Source organism: Pantherophis guttatus, chromosome 1 (genome assembly GCF_059756535.1).
Source record: "Pantherophis guttatus breed Tessera chromosome 1, ASM5975653v1, whole genome shotgun sequence".
NCBI classification, from domain to species: domain Eukaryota; kingdom Metazoa; phylum Chordata; class Lepidosauria; order Squamata; family Colubridae; genus Pantherophis; species Pantherophis guttatus.
Window position 1 is genome coordinate 94,018,491 of NC_142063.1, and position 18,769 is coordinate 94,037,259.

General features: G+C 37.4%; 1 protein-coding gene across 1 annotated transcript in view; it reads right to left on the reverse strand.

Annotated features, from left to right (window-relative positions):
* CSTF3 (cleavage stimulation factor subunit 3) overlaps positions 1-18,769 on the reverse strand; it is a 72,784-nt gene that overhangs the window by 15,118 nt on the left and 38,897 nt on the right. Inside the window, exon 4 of the mRNA XM_034417153.2 lies at positions 4,802-4,834. Within this exon, the coding sequence (XP_034273044.1) occupies positions 4,802-4,834 (33 nt within the window). The remainder of the gene's footprint in view (positions 1-4,801; positions 4,835-18,769) is intronic.

Below are 18,769 nucleotides of genomic sequence, written 5' to 3' on the forward strand. Positions count from 1 at the left end.
TCAGTATTATATATGTGTGTGCAATGTGTTTTATGGAAAGATCATTAACCAGAATAAAGATTTTTGTCTTGTTCAGCAGGGTCAAAACAAATATTTCATCAGGTTCACTTTTCCCAGTCAGCTTCTAGGCCCAATTCAAAATTCTTCTATCTTTGCAAGCCTAATTCATATTCCTCTCTAAACTGTAAGATTTTAGATGAAGTAGAGACGTAGGGCCTCTCAATGCTATACCTTCTTATATTTAAATGTATACTTTCACTTGTCCAATTAAACTGAAAAAAGTGAGGAAAAACAGAAATGTGTGGTATTTGCGGAAAGGCATCAAATGCATGATAAACCCAATATAGCTAGAACCTATCTGATTTTATTTCTCTGCCAAGTAAAGCTTGATGCACATCCCATGGTATTTTAACTTTATATAGGTAACAGTTTTAATTTTTTAAAGCATGTTGTATTTATGTTAATGTTTATATTTATTATTAGCAATGAACATAATAGACTAAGCACATTGTAGTTTTCCTGTGAACAACAAAAAAACTATTTGCTCCTGCCCTCCTTTGTGATTTCTTTTTTAAACTTTCCAGTGTAGCCTATTTTCTTGGGATTGTCTGATGTTAAAATGCTCAAATATGTCCAAATCTTGTTTTGCATGCATGTTAACTAAAAAACATATACAAAACATCTTTTTATGAATTGTTAAGACAGCCATTTTTCCAACTTGGGCAGCTGCTTCCAACATGCATAGGAAATACATGAGGCCAAGTGGGTAAACATGCATTTTTGAAGCAGCCCCAAGCACCTGAAGAAAACATGGTTATTTTGATGTTTGAGGGGAGAGCTTCTTCTATTGTACTCTCACATGACAGTTATCAGAATGGCTGTATGTTACTTTTTTTTAAAGCCTTTGAGCCAGTGTTGATCCAGGCAACTACTTGGACAAGTCTCTGTAATTTTCTTGGCCAGATTTCGGAAATGTTTTGTTATTGCCACCAAGGCTGACAGACAGTAATTGATCCAAAGTCACCCAGCTAAGATGGGACCAGAACTTAAGACCTCCTGGTCTGAGGCCTTAATCAGTTCATCACACTGTCTCTCTAACAGTTACTATTGTACACAAATTGATATAAGCAACTGTAGAGGCCACTCTAAGCTCTATTGTCTACTGCTTTTATGTGTCAACCATCATTTCTTCTTCCCATCCATTGGGTTCTTCATGTTGATAACATATGGTGAAATTTTTTTCCATAACTATTTTGATTATTTAGTAAGTTGTTCCAGAAGTGTCATAAGGGAAAAAGTATAGTTATGGTTCATACTAGAATGTGAGCTTCAAAGATAACAACTTTGGCATGTTGCAAAAAGGGGATTGACGGGTTTTCTGGGGAAATTTTTAGATAGATTTTTAAGGGGTTATAGGGGGCGGGAGGGTTGTGTGGGTTTGGGGGTTAACCCATGGGGGGAGGGGTCCGGCCCAGTTGCCAGTCGGGCCACGGAGGGTGCGGATTCCGGGGATAAGGGGGGCATTAGAGTTCATTCTGCTGAGGGCTTTTCCATCAATACGCTAAGTGGGAGGGGCAGATATGGCGGGAGCAGGGGGCCATATCATGTGGTGGGGCGCGCACTCGCTATCTCTGAGCAGTGGCACGCCCTGGTCCCCATAGCCCTTCTCGTTCCCCAGGCTGTTCAGACTCTCAGGGCCCGAGCCTTCAGCTATTGCTGTGCAATTCCAGGTCCGTGGTAAATAAAGCCCCCCTCATTTGCGATCTTATTCAGGAGGGGGGAGCGGACCTGGCAGGTATTACGGAGACCTAGTTGGGCCAGGGGGGGGGAGTTCCCCTCGTAGATATGTGCCCACCAGGCTTCCGTGCATTCCACCAGCCGAGAGCTCAGGGCAGGGGCGGGGGTGGTGGTGGCGGTTATTATAAAGGAAGGTCTTGATCCGAGGGAGACCACTGTTCCACAGATAGCCGGATGTGAGTCCCTTCTTGTGAAGTGGGGCCGTGGAGTGCAGATGGACTTGATCATGTACCAGGCTCCCTGCCACGTGGCAATGGCCCTGCCTGAGCTGCTCAACGTCATAGCCGAGGTGGCGGTTGATACCCCCAGACTTTTGGTCATGGGGGATTTCAACCTGCCATTCATCGGTGAAACGTCTGAGGTGGCTCGGGAGTTCATGGCTTCCATGACAGCCATGGACCTGACTCAGTTAATTCATGGCCCTACTCACATGAGCGGGCACACTCTGGACTTTGTTTTTATCTCTGGTCAGTGGTCGAGTGGCCTTGATACAGGGGATATAGCCATCGAACCCTTGTCATGGTCTGACCACTCGCTCCTTCGACTTGACTTTTTAACCGCTAGACCCCGCCGCAGGGAGGCGAGACCGACTAGGTGGTTCCGCCCCAGGCGCCTGATGGATCCTGATAGGTTCCAGATGGAGCTTGGGCCATTTCCTGAGACTCTGGCTCATGACTCGGCTGAAGACCTGGTGGCCGCCTGGGACAGTGCGGCCGCCGGGGCTTTGGACCACGTTGTGCCTTTGTGGTTCTCCAAGGAGCTGAGGGAGATGAAGTGCCGGAAAAGACGCCTGGAGAGCGGTTGGAGGACCAGCCGTTCCGAATCCAACCGAACACTGGTGAGGTCTCATATTAAGACCTACCTAATGGCAATAAAAGCGGCAAAATCTAGCTATTTTGCCGCCCTTATTGCATCATCAGATAATCACCCATCCGCCCTGTTTAGGGTGACCCGCTCCCTCCTCCATCTGGGAGCGTGGGATGATCCCTTGCGGGGTCGATCTGAGGATTTTGTGCAGTATCTGTATGACAAGATCGCTCAGATTCGGGAAGGCCTGGCCTCTGACTGGGTAAGTCCGGACGGGATGGTTGAGGCAGGTCTTGAGAGTGTTATCTGGGAGGAGTTTGATCCTGTGGCTCCCGAGGACGTGGACAGGATTCTGGGATGGCTGAATGTGACCACGTTTATTGGACCCGTGTCCCTCCGTTGGTGGATGATCTCTGGAGGGCTCGGGATAGGGGTTTGTTCCTCCATGCTGGTCCTGTTAAATCTCTCAGCGGCTTTTGATACCATCGACCATGGTATCATGTTGCACCAGTTGGAGAGGTGGAGGGCACCGTTTTGCAGTGGTTCTCTTCCTACCTCTCTGACCGGTCACAATCTGTGTTGGCAGGGGGGCAGCGGCCAACCCCGAGGCGCCTTGTTTGTGGGGTGCCGCAAGGGTCAGTCCTGTCGCCCCTTCTGTTCAACATTTATGTAAAGCCGCTGGGTGAGATCATCCGTGGCTTTGGAGTGGAGTTCCATCAGTACGCTGATGACACTCAGCTGTGAATCTCCACCCCAGGCCACCCCAACGATGCCCTTGAAGTGATGTCCTGGTGCTTGGAGGCCGTGCGGACCTGGATGGGGAGAAACAGGCTCCGGCTCAACCCTTCCAAGACCGAGTGGCTGTGGCTTCCGGCGTCCCGATATAGCCAGCTGGTGCCATTGCTGGTTATTGGGGGCGAATGACTGGCCCCCACAGAGAAGGCTCACAACTTGGGCGTCCTCCTGGATGCATGGCTGTCTTTAGAAGAGCATGTGACGGCCGTGGCGAGAGGGGCTTTTTATCAGGTCCGCCTGATACGCCAGTTGTGTCCCTTTCTGGATCGGGACTCCCTATGCACGGTCACTCAGGCACTCGTCACTTCCCGCCTGGACTACTGCAATGCTCTCTACATGGGGCTCCCCTTGGGGTGCACCCGGAGGCTCCAGTTGGTCCAGAATGCGGCCACGCGGGGGATTATGGGAGCGACGGGGTGCTCCCATGTGACACCTCTCCTGCGCGAGCTGCACTGGCTTCCGGTGGTCTTCCAGGTGCGCTTCAAGGTGTTGGTGACCACCTTTAAAGCGCTCCATGGCTTAGGGCCGGGGTATCTATGAGACCGCCTTTTGCCGCCAATAGCCTCCCACCGGCCAGTTCGCTCGGACAGAGAGGGCCTCCTCAGGGTGCCGTCGGCCAGACAATGTCGGCTGGCAACCCCCAGGGGGAGAGCCTTCTCTGTGGCAGCACCTGGCCTCTGGAACGACCTACCCCCAGAGATATGCACGATACCAGACCTCCAGACTTTTTCTTGGGCCCTGAAAACACATCTATTTCATCTGGCCGGGCTGGCATGGTCCCATCCTTTCGGTTTTAATTTGAAATTAGTTTTAACTGGGTTGTTTTAAATTGAGGGCCAAAATTATTTAATGTCTTTTAAACTGTTTTTTAAATTTTTTATGTTATGTTTTATCTCAGCTGTTCACCGTCCTGAGTCCTGTTGGAGAAGAGTGGTATAAAAATAAAATAAAATAAATAAATAAAATAAATAAATAAGATAGAGAAGGACATTTGTGAGAACAGGAACATGTATGCAGCTGGAGTGATTTCCATAATCTTTGGTCAAACAAGCATGTTTTGTATGCATTATTTATGGAAATCATATATAACATGTGGAAGTACTGATTCTCATACATACAAGAACCAACAAGTTTAATGACAACCCACTCATTCCTGAGGGTCTCATTATGTCTATACCATATCACAATCTAATATGAATACCTTAAAGACCTTCCTGTGTTTCCCACTTTTATACATTTTGTATAACAAACAGCCATATGGAACATTTCATTCATGACCCCTCAAAAAAGCTACCATCTTAGCTCAAGGTAGGCTCATAACTCATTCTCACACTAGAGAAAATAAATATTCTAATTGTTATTAGTTTGATTTTTTAAAATTAATGTATACATAGAAGCTTACCTTTTCTACTTTGTCATAATTTTTTGCTTTTATCTGAAAAACAAAATAAAACCCTCAAATAATTAGGTCAGCCTTTCATCAAATATGAAAAAACTATTTATTAGTTGGAATAGACGTGGCTTTTTTTTAAAAAAAAAATTGAACTGCAAAATAATTGACAAGTGAATGAAGGGTTTTGAAAAAGCTAGTATTACTTTCAGTAGACGAGGATATATTGTGAGAAAATATATACTGTGATATATTTCAGTTACATTAATATTTGCTTAAGAATGTGTTATCCTCCTGATAATCAAGCATAAATATTAATATTATTTATAACATATTGTATTAATATGGAAGGCAATTTTAGAACTCATGTTTCACAGTAAATTAAAGTTTATATTCAGATAGTTATTATAGAAAACAGTAATCCTTTATTAGTTTAAATTCTAACACAGATTTAACAACAATATGTTGTTTTATAACAATTTAGTGTCTTTCTAATAGCTGATTAAGACGCTCATTAAGGCTGATACTACAGATGCCAAAGCAGCTTTTGATGTTCATTAATAATAACTATAATACAAAACTTCATGAAACAGATCCCTTCAGTGTTTCAGGACATGGAAACAGCTATTCTCCACCCCCACCCCCCAAAAAAGCTGCTTAGTTACAACATGAATCTAACACACAAATGAAATAAATATTGGAAACGTCTCTGCCATGTAATATTCAAAAGACTTAAATATTTTTTTGGAATACACACTTGTCATTTGTTTCAATGTATTGATAAAATATAGCTGATAACTCTCCATACAATATTTGATTTCAAAGTTAAAATTAAGGTTAAAAGCAGAGGCCATGGGGGGGGAAGGTTTCGGTTCAAACTAAAAGCAACAGGGCTTTGGAAATCACTGTGGAATTTAATAGTAGGGTGTTCTATCAATGATACATCTTGGAGTTCTGCAATATTAGTTCTAGTATGAATCAAGTACTGTAGTGAAGAAATTAATGCAAATACTTCAGGGGGTTGCATCATTGCAAAGGAATGTGAAAGCCTAGGAACTTGTGCATTTTTAAAATTCTAGGCAGCATTGTAATAATTAAAGACTAAGCCATGAGGAGGAAACTTAAAAATACCATCACTTCCAGTATCTGTAAACTATATTGGGCTTCACAGGAGTGAATAATAAATGTCTAAAAAGACAAGTGAAGCAGCAGAAGCTAATGAAATGAAAGGCGTCTCCGTGAAGGGACGGAATAACCGTAATGATGCTGCCACTGGGGAAGGTTCAGAGTGTAGGAAGGCAAGTCAGACTGCTGATTCTTTTGGCCAAGCACTGCCTGCAATCGCTCTCTGGGATTGCAGAGAGGGGTTTCTTAGTGTTGCGAGGAGATGCTGGAATATCTGGGACCTTCCGCATGCAAACCTCATGTTCTACAGCTGAGCTTCAGTGACAATTAAATAGCAAGGTAAATAATTACCTGCTATAAGCATTTAAGCCAGCAAGATACTCCACATCATCTGCAGGCATTTAAAAATAAAACATATTTAAACTTAAAAGTTTATAAAGCTGAGAATGAACCAGGGTGAACAGATTCTTTCACTCATCAACGTAAAGAAATAGAAATAATACTTAATATCAAGAAAATGCCACTCATCTGCAAACACTACCTGCTTAATTAGATGTTCTAAATTAAGTATGTTCAATCCACGTCCTATGGACTGCATGCAGCTCTGGGCAGCTAATGATGCTGCACAAGGTTGCAAACATTTAACATTATTATGTGATTTATATAAAGATTAACAATATTATATATTTTATATGTGGCTCAGGACAATTCCTCTTCACTCAATGGAGTCCAGGGAAGCCAAAAAGGTTGGACTCCTATGCTCTAAATCAGGGGTGTCAAACTTGTGTCGTCACAGTGTCGTCACATGGCATATTGGGACTTTTTCTCCCTTTGCTAAACCGGGCATGGGCGTGGCCAGCACGTGACACATCTGGCCCACGGGCCACGAATTTGACAGCCCTGCTCTAAATTATCCTGAGCAGCAATTTCTCAATTGGTTACCCTCACAATATGTTGGGAAACCACACAGCTTTCGAGGAGATTATGGGAACTGTAATCCAATAGATCTTTAGGCACCAAATTAAAAAAAATGTTCTGAATTCAAAATGTTTATATGTAAAAAAATGATGTACGGATAGGATATCTTAATGAATATTTTGTTTGCACTGACTGGCATGAATGCTAATTGTGTAAAAATATATCAATATTCTTTCAAGAGAAGAACTCTGTAGTAGAATTTTGTAATCTGTAAGCTTTTACTAATTGAAGAATGCAGAATCCCCTTAAACATACATCCAAAATTATGATTCTATGTTTTTTAACTCATTGTTCTACAGAGGAATTATTGAGTCTGTCATCTGCACCTCTATAATTGTCTGGTTTGATTCTGCAACCCAACAACACAGACACAGACTTCAGAGGATAATTAGAACTGCAGAAAAAACAATTACTACTAACCTGCCTTCCATTGAGGACCTGTATACTGCACGAGTCAAAGACGGCTGTGAAAATAGTTACAGACCCCTCCCATCCTGGACATAAACTGTTTCAACTCCTACCCTCAAAACGATGCTAGAGCACTGCACACGAGAACTAGACACGAGATTTTTTTCCCCGAAAGCCATCACTCTGTTAAATAAATAATTCCCTCAACACTGTCAAACTATTCACTAAGGCTGCATTACTATTAATCTTCTCATTGTTCCTATCACCCATCTCCTCCCACTTATGACTGTATGACTGTAACCTTGTTACTGGTATCCGTACGATTTATATTAACTGTTTTCTAATATGATTTGATTGTTCATTTGTTCCCTATGACTATCATTAAGTGTTGTACCTTATGATTCTTGACAAATGTATCTTTTCTTTTATGTACACTGAGAGCGTAAGCACCAAGACAAATTCCTTGTGTGTCCAATCAGACTTGGCCAATAAAGAATTCTATTCTATTCTATTCTATTCTATTCTATTCTATTCTATTCTATTCTATTCTATTCTATTCTATTATTCTATTCTATTCTATTCTATTCTATTCTATTCTGTAAGCATAATGCCTTGATATCAGAAATTTCTTTTCATAATTTTTGCTGTGTCGTTTTTTCTTTCCTTCTTGATTTTTTAATTTGTATTCTAAAATTTGTAAATTATATAGGATAGTAATATTTTAAATGAAATTAAATGTATTTTTTATTCCCGATATTACTTGTACTACCTGTCTTATTATTAATTTAAAATTCAACAAAAGTAACAGGCTTTTACATACACACAGTTCCTTTTAAATTCAAAATAATTCAATAAAAGACAGGCTTTTACATACACAGTTCCTTTTAAATTCAAAATAATAGCTTGATATATAAATTGAAACCAATAGTGTCTCAGTGGTATTTAGGATAAAGAAACTGGGTTACCACTAGTTGGCACCAAAGAGCTTGGATTTTTTGTATCTCTTTGCTACCATCTAATTATCATCTCTATTTTTGCATCCCAGATTTGTAAAATAGTAATTAAAACACATGACAATGTGTCCTATATCATGTAGAACAGCTGTTCCCAACCTTTGCAGCTCGGTGGCCCAACCGGGGGGGGGGGACTACAAGCTGAGCTGCATGCGCATGCCCGCCACTTCTGCGAGTTGAGTACATATGCGCAAGAATGCTGACCTGTCTCTCGCATGGCCCAGTTCCAAATAGACCACAGCCTTTAGTGGGCTGCAGCCTGGGGGTTGGAGACCCCGATCCAGAATGCCAATGAATGTATTCAGAAATTGGAAATAAGGCTTGTTGAAGTTTTTTTGAAGTATGGATTGTTTTCTACTTTCATTTTCCTATGATTTCAAACAAGGATGTATTATGTCTGTGAATTAGCAACTGAGAAATTCTTACACCCCTCCCCCCAAAATCTATTCAGTTCAGTCAAAATTCATTACTTCCTTAGTACAAGAAAATAGGGATCTTAAATTATAATTGAGTTTTTTAAATTAGTAAATTAGAAGTAGTAAAAAGGAAAATTATGGTTAAAAGCTCCCTAATTTTTGAACTTTTAAATCTATAAATTTGAAAGCATTGGGTGAATTTCCTTGAATACTTAAGCAAAATACATTTTAATAATAAATTCAATAATTTTTCAAAATAAACAGTAAAGGATAATTAAAATTTTGATTTTAGAATGTTACAGACTAAACCACTTAATCATATTTCAAATAAGATTCTGGAATTAATAAAAAGAAATCTTCATGTGGGAAAATGGCTTGATTTGAAACATAGTAAGGACATTAGAGGGAACTAAAGGGTACAATTTAAAAACTTGATTTATAATTACAGAATGAAGCAAAATATTTTAACATTGAACATATTGAAGGTTATCTTGGAACAATGGATGCAAAAATTAATTTTAAAATGGTCTGTTTTATAGAGTCTGTCTAAAAATGGTATGGAAGAGGAACAAGCATGAAGAACAAGTAAGTGGGTTTAAAATGGATTTTTTACTAGAATGATATTGAAAAATATGTTACATTGGACATAACAAAGAAACTGGCTGATGTTTTATATATTGAAAGAGATATACAAATAACAAACCAAGAGAGCGACCTGTATAATTTTCCTAAATTGGATTTACAGAAAAAGTTTTGTGAAGCTTTTTGTGAAGAATTTTGTGACGAGTAAAAGAAAAAAATGGGGGGGGGGACATCAAATTCTAGGACATTACTAGAAAGAACTAAAGATCAAGAATCTGAGAAGTAAAAGGAAGGAATATAAAGTTGATTTTATTTCATCAAAGTTAAAATAGTTAATATGCTATTATCTCTGATAATCTTCAGTGGACTTTTGTGGAAAAGGATTGAAATAAGATGCTTTATGGTTTTGTTTATAGATAAAAGACAGGAAAATGGAATATCATTAGTTGTATTTTAAGAGAAAGTAATGTTACTAAAATTGTCTATTTTTATTGTGATGAACATGGGAAATCACTTTTTTCTTTATATTTTTCTTTTCTATTTCCCTTTCCATTGTCCCTTTCTTCTTTTTTGCACCTTCTACTCTTTCTATTCCTTTTTTCAATTTGTATTAACTTTTACTGTTGAAATTATAATCTTTGATAAAATTATTATTAAAACATAAAGTTCTTTTGATTACAAGATTCTGAGGGCCTTATCACTTTATCATTTCTATTATATTTTAATCCTGAAAACCAAATGTTTGTTTTTATTTTGTTAACAAGTGATTCATATTAAAATTATTCTGTGTCTGCATTAATGCTTACTGAAGTAGAAGGGTAGTAAGATGTGTATTTGTAATTAAGCTGTTCCTTAATATCATGTATCTAGACAACAGCTAACTAAGAATAGTAACTGCAGGTTCTTACCCCATTATTAGCATCCCATTATTCATTTCTATATGCTATCAGCCAAGTACTATTTGCTTTCTACCATTTGCTAAATAGGGCTTAAATCTGAATACTGGAAATTCCGTTGTTTTTCTTGCTATGTGCCAGGAGAGCATGTAGTTTTATACTCAAAGAACTCATCTGAACACAGCAAAAAAATGAAAGAACGGGGAAAGAAAACTTGCCATCTTCCTGCCCAGAAACCAGCAAAAAACCCCATCAAGAATCATGGGCATATGTTGGACTTCCGGTTGATATCATGGCGAGATCGATTATGGAAAGCAGATCTCTGCGTTTCCATGCTGAGTTCTCTCCACTGGTGGGCTCCGAAAGGAGCCAAAGCTACCTTGGAAGGGCAGTGAAGCAAAGAGGGATGCCCTGCGAGGTCTCAGAGAGTCACAGCTCTCCTGCCTGACCCAGGGCTTATTTTCCTTCTCAGTCATAACGAGAAGAGACAGTCTAAGATGGCTGCCATGAAGCTGGGACAGCCAATGACCATCTAAGCTTTGACCTGGAGCAGATTTTGGTGAACAGTGTGGAACTGGTTAAGAGGATTTTTTTTACCTGAAAGTTAACCCCAAAAGAGAAATCTAGGATTTACTCAGAGCTATCTGTTAAAGTGGCGATCAAACTCTTTGAGAAAACTACCAGACCAGAAGGAAAGGATTACAGAGAGAAAAAAAAATCTTCAAAAACATAGGAAACTAGACTCTCAAAATGGGAAGACGTGATATTGGGAAGGCAATTTAAAACGCTGGAATTACGGATTTAAAAAATTAACACTGTTTCTATAATTGAATTACAATTTAAAATAATTAAAACCATATTTTTAGTAATAGTATTGAAAATTAACCTGAGAGCGTCACCTGCTAGTGAAAGAAAAATATTCAAGCCTGGGAATACTCATTTAAAGGACTGTGAAAATATTTACAGGACTATATACATCTATCCTATGACCACTGGAGATTTAAATGTGGGAACAAGGAAGATACTTAATTAAAGTGACCCCTGAATGTAAAGTTATATGGCTGAGTCTATAAAGGTGACTTAAAGAGGCTTGGATAACTCCCTGGACTATGTAAATGGAACTGACTGACTACTTATGGAACATAAAGAACTATGATTAGTGTATCTTTGAAGAGTAACTTCAGGTTTGAACAAATGGTTCTTGGGCTATTGGCCAAAAGTGGAATTTATTAAAACAAGATAAGATGCAACATAAAGAGGAGGAGATGGACTGGATGTTTCAAAGTATAAAGAATATGATACATTATAGAATTAATGGATGGCATAAAAAAATTGGAAAATATTATACAAAGGGCATTGAGCAATGACCAAGATCCCCAAGAAAGAAAGGAGCTACCAGAAAGAATAGAGGGAAGAACAGAATTGAGGAATCAACGAAAAGATAACGAAGAGTCATCAATAAAATTAGTAATGTTTGATGAATCAAACCAGGGGGAAAACATTCTAAGAGATCTGGAAAGAAGAACGGGAGGAGCAGGAAGATACTTGGGGAAAGGAGACAGGGATCCAGGCTGATAATTTCAAAGCTAGACAGTGGAAGACAGTAGGGATGGGAGAAACACTTAGATTGACTAGATAGGATGTAGTCACAGATACAGACAGAGATAAAGATTTAAGAGAAGAATATGGGAAGCAAGTTAAAAAAAGAATAAAAATTCATGCTGAGATTCCAGATCAGCATGTTAATTGTAACAAAATAACTGAGTTGAGGAAAAGTAATAGGCATTTGTATAAATAGGTATCCAAGCAGGGTGCGAGAAAAGCCAACACAGTTCTAAGGGTGCATTAACAGAGGGATAGTATCAAAACCACGTGAAGTGTTAATATCACTTTATAATGCCTTGGTAAGGCATTCCAGACTTGGAATACTGCATCCAGTTTTGGTCGCCACAATGTATAAAAGATGTTGAGACTCTAGAAATAGTACAGAGAAGAGCAACAAAGATGAGTAGGAAACTAGAAACTAAACATATAAAGAACGATTGCTGGAATTGGATATGTATAGTTTAATGAAAAGGACTAGGGGTGACATGATATCAGTGTTCCAATCTAAGGGGCTGCCACAAAGAAGAGGGAGTCAAGCTATTCTTCAAAGCACCTGACGGTAGGACAAGAAGCAATGAGTGGAAACTAATCAAGGAGAAAAGCAACCTAGAACTAAGGAGAAATTTCTTAATGGTTAGAACACTTAATCAGTGGAACAACCTGCCTCCAGAAGTTGTGAATGCTCCAACACTGGAAGCGATTGGACAACCATTTGTCTGAAATGGTATAGGATTTCCTGCCTGAGTAGGGGGTTGAACTGGAAGACCTCCGAGGTCCCTTCCAACTCTTATTCCTAAAGAGCTGTGGTGGCGCAGAATGCAGTACTGCAGGCTACTTCTGCTGACTGCTGACTGCCTGCAATTTGGCAATTTGAATCTCACCAGGCTCAAGGTTGACTCAGCCTTCCATCCTTCCAAGGTCGGAAAAATGAGGACCCAGACTGTTGGGGGCTGACTCTGTAAACTGCTTAGAGAGGGCTGTAAAGCACTGTGTAGCTGTATATAAGTCTAAGTGCTATTGCTATTCTATTCCACTTTAGAAAATAGTAAATTTGGCACTACCCATTTTTACTGGAGTGCAATAGGAGTTTCTACATATTTCCTGTGGAAATATTAAAAACAAATTTTAAAAGCTGTGAAACTTATCATGAATGAAAACTGAAAACCTATGTTTCCAACCTTAATATTATGGGAATGATATCTCACTTATTCTAGGAAATATGCTAATATATTTATCAGATGCTTAATGCAGAAAATCTGGGTCAAAATTGAATTTTTGAATTGAATCAAAATTGGAAAATAACTTTTATTAATTTTATCTCCCCTTTATTATTTTTTTATAAATAAAGCAGCAAATATACATACTTCTTTCTCCTCCACAACAACCCTGAGTGTGTATGACTGGCCTAAAGTCACCCAGACAGTTTTTCATGCCTATGACAGAGCTAGAACTCAGCCTCTCCTGGGCAGTACCTTAAGTAGAAATATTGAGTTTCCAGAACTATAAATTATATAATGCTGTGTTTCCCCGAAAATAAGACCCTGTCTTATATTTTTTTGAACCCTGAAATAAGCGCTTGGTCTTATTGCCATGCGCTCAAAAGCCCGATTGGGCTTATTATCAGGGGAAGTCTTATTTTTGGGAAAACAGGGTAATTATATAATAAATTCAGAGTTTGGTCCAGTTTTGGAATCTCTTATGGCTGCACAACAATTCAAGTCTAACTTCCTACTTAACTAATCAATAATAATCTTTCCAAACTGATCACAGAAATACTTGAGAGTTCTGAAAAGAAGCTGTGATCAGTTTGGAAAGATTATTATTGATTAATTGGCCCATCCCATAGTTTTCCCATCATTCATTTACCTATTGTATCCTATGTCTCACTGCTTTCCCACTACTTCACACCTGTTCTAGATTACTATTTGAAACCCACCTGTTATTGGCTACTACCTAAGTTAAAAACCTGAAATAACGTTTAACAAATTTAATTAAAATAATAAGAATTATTTAAGAATAATTATTCTTAAAATTATAAGAATAATTCTTTTGTTATTAGGATTCAGTCTCTGGACACTCATGAAACTAAATAAGATTACAAAAAACTGGAGAGGTATGAACCAACTTCAGCTAACAGTCTGCTGGACTAAAGAAATAGATTGTCTTAAGCCAATTATCACAATTGCTGCCTCTTCCACACCATTAACTATTATAGCCATAAAAAAAGCTGAATTTTAACTAAGAACAGATTCTTATTCTTAAATCACACTAAAGGGTACAAAGTTCTATATGCTTTAAAGAACTTATTATAAGCATGGTTACTAAATACTAATTGTTACTGCATCTGTACAATGAACTTAGTTGGAGTGATGAATAGACTAATAAAACTATGACAATTCTATGAGATTATTTTAATCTCTTGTAACAATAATAAATCTGAAGCCTTCTTTGCAGTTAAAAAACCATCTATTTTAATACATGACAAAGACCTGGGAATGAGAATGCTCTAATAGCAACACTAATCTAATGGCTGGCATCTTTATTCTTTTATAAAGAATAAAATGGTTCTTATGCTTGACAGTACAAAATCAAGCCCTGAACCATAATGGAAGTCAATTATGGGAGATTAATCCTTTTGTTGACAAGGATGTAACATTTATCTATCATATTCTGCATATAGATTCCTGGCTAAATCCTATTTCCTCATGTATCATTTTTTCTAATCACCCACGAATTGATCAAATTTGGGTGCTATTACAAGACAATAAGCTTTGATAGATTTCCATGTATTTCTGACCTTTAAGAAGAATCAAGGAAGTTGCAACTATTTGTTATTCGAGGGGCACACTTCCTATGAGATCTATAACCTCTTCAGTATTTATGATTTTGGAACAAACTGCATATAGACAAAACTTGGCTCTTCTGAAGTTGCTTGTTTGGAAAGAGTATGCTTATATCTGTAAACAACTATATTTAAAGTAATTGAACTGAAATGCTGATTTATCAAGAGCAGTTCTTACAACCTAGGACAGTGGTGTCAAACTTGTGTTGTCACGTTGTTGTCATGTGACATATGACTTTTTCTTCGCTAAAACAGGGGTGAACATGGCATGACGCATCCAGCCTGCAGGCTGCAAGTTTGACATCCCTGACCTAAGAGAATTTAAGCACTCATTATGGATGGGAACCACGATGCTCTAACCCGAAGATTTGGTGCTATTCCTGAATACTGATTGAATTACTAGCAAATTTACTATCAAGTTTTCTTCCTTACTTGGGACTAATTCTTATAATTTATAGTTCAATTTTAGTGATAGTTATAGCACAACATAAGTCTTTTCTAATAGGTTGGTAACCTATTAGCAAAAACCAAATATTACCTGCTTTCTGACTTAAAAGGAAATAATCAGTAGCATGTTATAGAAGAGTCTAATATCTAAACCAGATTTCTACTTAAGCAAATTAAAGATAATGATTTGTTATAGCCTAGGAAATCTGGTGTGGCAGTAGGACTATTTCCTGTAACTATTCTTATCTGATGTAAAGTTGATTTCTAGAAACCAGAAAGATACTAAGCAGTTATAATCATAAATAATATATCATATGAAATATATTTTCTTCCATTCCTATAATAGAATTAAATGCTGGATTTTCAATATGGTGAGTAAAAATATGGGATTTGTAGCCATTGCATGTTGTATATTTGGGGTGATTTTGGAAGAGGATTAGAAAAATATATGGAAAATACAGTTAGTAGTCTCCTAGACTACTAGTAATATATATATTACTAGTAATATATTATTACTATAAACATAGTCAAGTAGCATGAGGCAAGAGCAACTGCATGTTCAAAGCTTCCACATCATGTTTTTTTCATATTACTAAAATGTTCCATATTATAGTAGAGCCCAATTAAATATTGACATTATTTAGACCTAACCTACTCACATGCTTGACTATATTCTCCTGTCCAGGTTATTTTTAATTATTTTTCTTCTTTTATCTATTTAGAACATACTTCCCTGTTATCTCTTCAATTATAGCATAGTACTCTAGATTACTATAAACACAGTATACATTACTCCTTCTGTTTTTAATACAAGCATTGTTAAGTTTCCTTTCTGCCTTTTTTGAGCTTTGCTCTTGGGTTATTGATTTGATAGCAGAATAGTTACAAAATATACTCATTGCTAGAGTTTGAGATTCTGGAAAGAGGGGGCAGAGTGAAGGTAGCTGTAACAAAAATTAAATTATCCTAACGTTTTTCATTTTTGACAGATTTTATTGAGGCAGACCATTTTAATATTCTTTGTCTCTTCTTTATTTTGCAATGTTGAACATTGCAACCTTTTTTCCAAGATACATTTTCAAATGTAACCATCCACTAGCTATAAATTCTAACATAATACAATGAAGTAGTATTTTACAAACTATCAGTGAATTCATACTGTATATTGCATAAACAATTGATCTATAAATACAGTGTGTAAATTTAAAAGTAGAGTTTGATTGTGCAATAAAGATAATTATATTTTGAAAGATAGAAATGTTAACATGAAGGAAATTACCATCTTCAGCAATAATTTATTTGTAAGAATTAGGATAAATTGTTGAATATAAGAAATTTATCCCTGACACTATCCAAGTGATGGTCATTATCCTTGACATCAGACCATTTTACATGAAAAATTCATTATACTATTTTCAAACATTCTAACATTGGCTATAAATAAAATTCAGAGCCGCATTTTAAAGATTTTTGTTTTCAAAAACATCCAGACATTGAATTTGTAGAAGTTACTAGACTCCAAAAGAAAACTTGCTCAGCACTTGTTCATTTCTATAGTCAAAGAGAGTGACCAATTCCTGCAATAGGAGGTATCTTCCACGTTTTGTCAATATTTATTCCAAGCCACTAATAGAAAAGGACTGTTCCATCTTTGTTCAGACTTGCTAAACAAATATAAAGTACTCTTGATGTGCTCTATTCATGTATCTCAATCATTGTGTCTATCTTGAACAATACTCTAAAGGTATACTGGGCTTTGTTAATTAGGAAGAATGAAAATAACTGAAGCTTCTTGAGAGTTGTGTAGCATGTACGGAAGGTATTAGGTTCGTGTATAAACTCACTATTGTCAGGTTTCATTATAATTATGTTTTACTTTTACAATGTAACTGTCAATATGCATTTTCCAATTTGTACTGTTCTACAGTCTACATTTTTAGAATATGTGGAAATACTGGTCATCTGCCTAATGTTGCTATCCATTGGTGATGTAGGGCAACAGCAACTCAATAGTCTACAGTACATTTGCCAAGAGAAATGACTCTTGGTGAACCTGCTCAGCTTTGCAGGCTGTCTTTGAAACTAGCAGAAAATAATCTGAAATGGAGGTGGCTTTTCTCCTTTCAATGAAAGGGAATTAAATATTACATATTATCTCTATTGTTGTATGAACTTCTTGTCTTTCTCATACAACAGATATGAAAAATTATTTTAAAAAGTAATGGTGCCCAACTAGTGTTCTGTAATAGTTTTTTAAAAATAATTTACTCAGGAATTAGAACTAATGAACAGAGGAAGTGGGCTAGAACACTAAATATATTTCCAATAGTTACTTTATTTTTATCTACAATACAGAGTAGTAAGGGATTATTTAGGCCAAGATCAACTTTCTGCTCAATGCAAGAATCTAAATTAAAGCTAATGTTTTTTTTTCCATATTGACAGAATGTCCCCTCTGAAGTTTACCACCTCCCTAGTTAGTTCTACTGCTGAATGGCTCCCACCATTAAAAAAATCTATTAAAAACAACCTGTCAATTCCTCTTCTATAAATGAAGAAAAAGCACTTAATCTTGTATAAAAAGTTAGTATAGCAAAAGAAAAAAATAATTATGAACGTAATTAGCACTAGCTGGTTATTTTAAAAGAATTTAGAAAAACTATAATCAGAACAATGTAATCTTGGCCTAAAGAAGAGAAATATTCACAATGGATATGGATGGTAAACAGAGAGATCCCTTATTAAATTGCACAAGTAATGCCAAATGTGTATGGCAGATGAAAGAGGTTAGTGAAAATACTATACCTGAAATCAATGTAATATGCAAATGGTTCTACTGTCATTCATCAACACTTATAACACATTTATTACAAGTCATGCTTTTGCATGAGCAAAATTGCTGTCGAAGTTGAAATGGAAGAACCATCCCTATTTTTTAAATGGTTGAAATGTGAAGAATCAACTCTCATGTCACAATTTGTCATAACTACTTTAGTATTTCCTACATCTAAATTAGAGTGTCACCAAAGTGCAAACAAATTTTGAGAAAGGCTAAAATATGGAAAAGAGAATTATGTTTATTATCAAAATTTTAAAAACAAATAATTATTTACAGCATAGAAGTTTGGTTAATTCTATAATGTAGAATTATGTAGAAATAGGTACCGTATTTTTTGGAGTATAAGACAAACTCCCCCCCCAAAAGAGGCTGAAAATTTGGGTGCACCTTATACTCCGAATGTAGCTTTTTCTAAGCTTTCTTTCAGCCCTAACGAGGCGCTAGTGATCTTCCGTTCTTTGCCTGCTCCCTCCGAAGCTCAGCTGTGCTTTAGCTGTTTTTCAGTCCTAACGAGGCGCTAGCGAGTGAAGCGATCTTCCAAGCTTTGCCTGCTTTTCTCATTGCTTCTCTCTCCAAAGATCAGCTGTGCTATAGAAGCTGTTTTTTATTCCCAAGCAGGGGATAAAAACCAGCAAACTAATGTGCTGAAGCTGACCAGACTAAGGACGCTAGCCAAATGAATACGTGGTAGGCAGATTTTTTTCCATTTTCCTCCCCAAAAACTAAGCTGCATCTTATTTATTTATTTATTTATTTATTTATTTAATTTGTATACCGCCCTACTCCCGAAGGACTCAGGGCGGTGAACAGCCAAGCAATAAGATACATA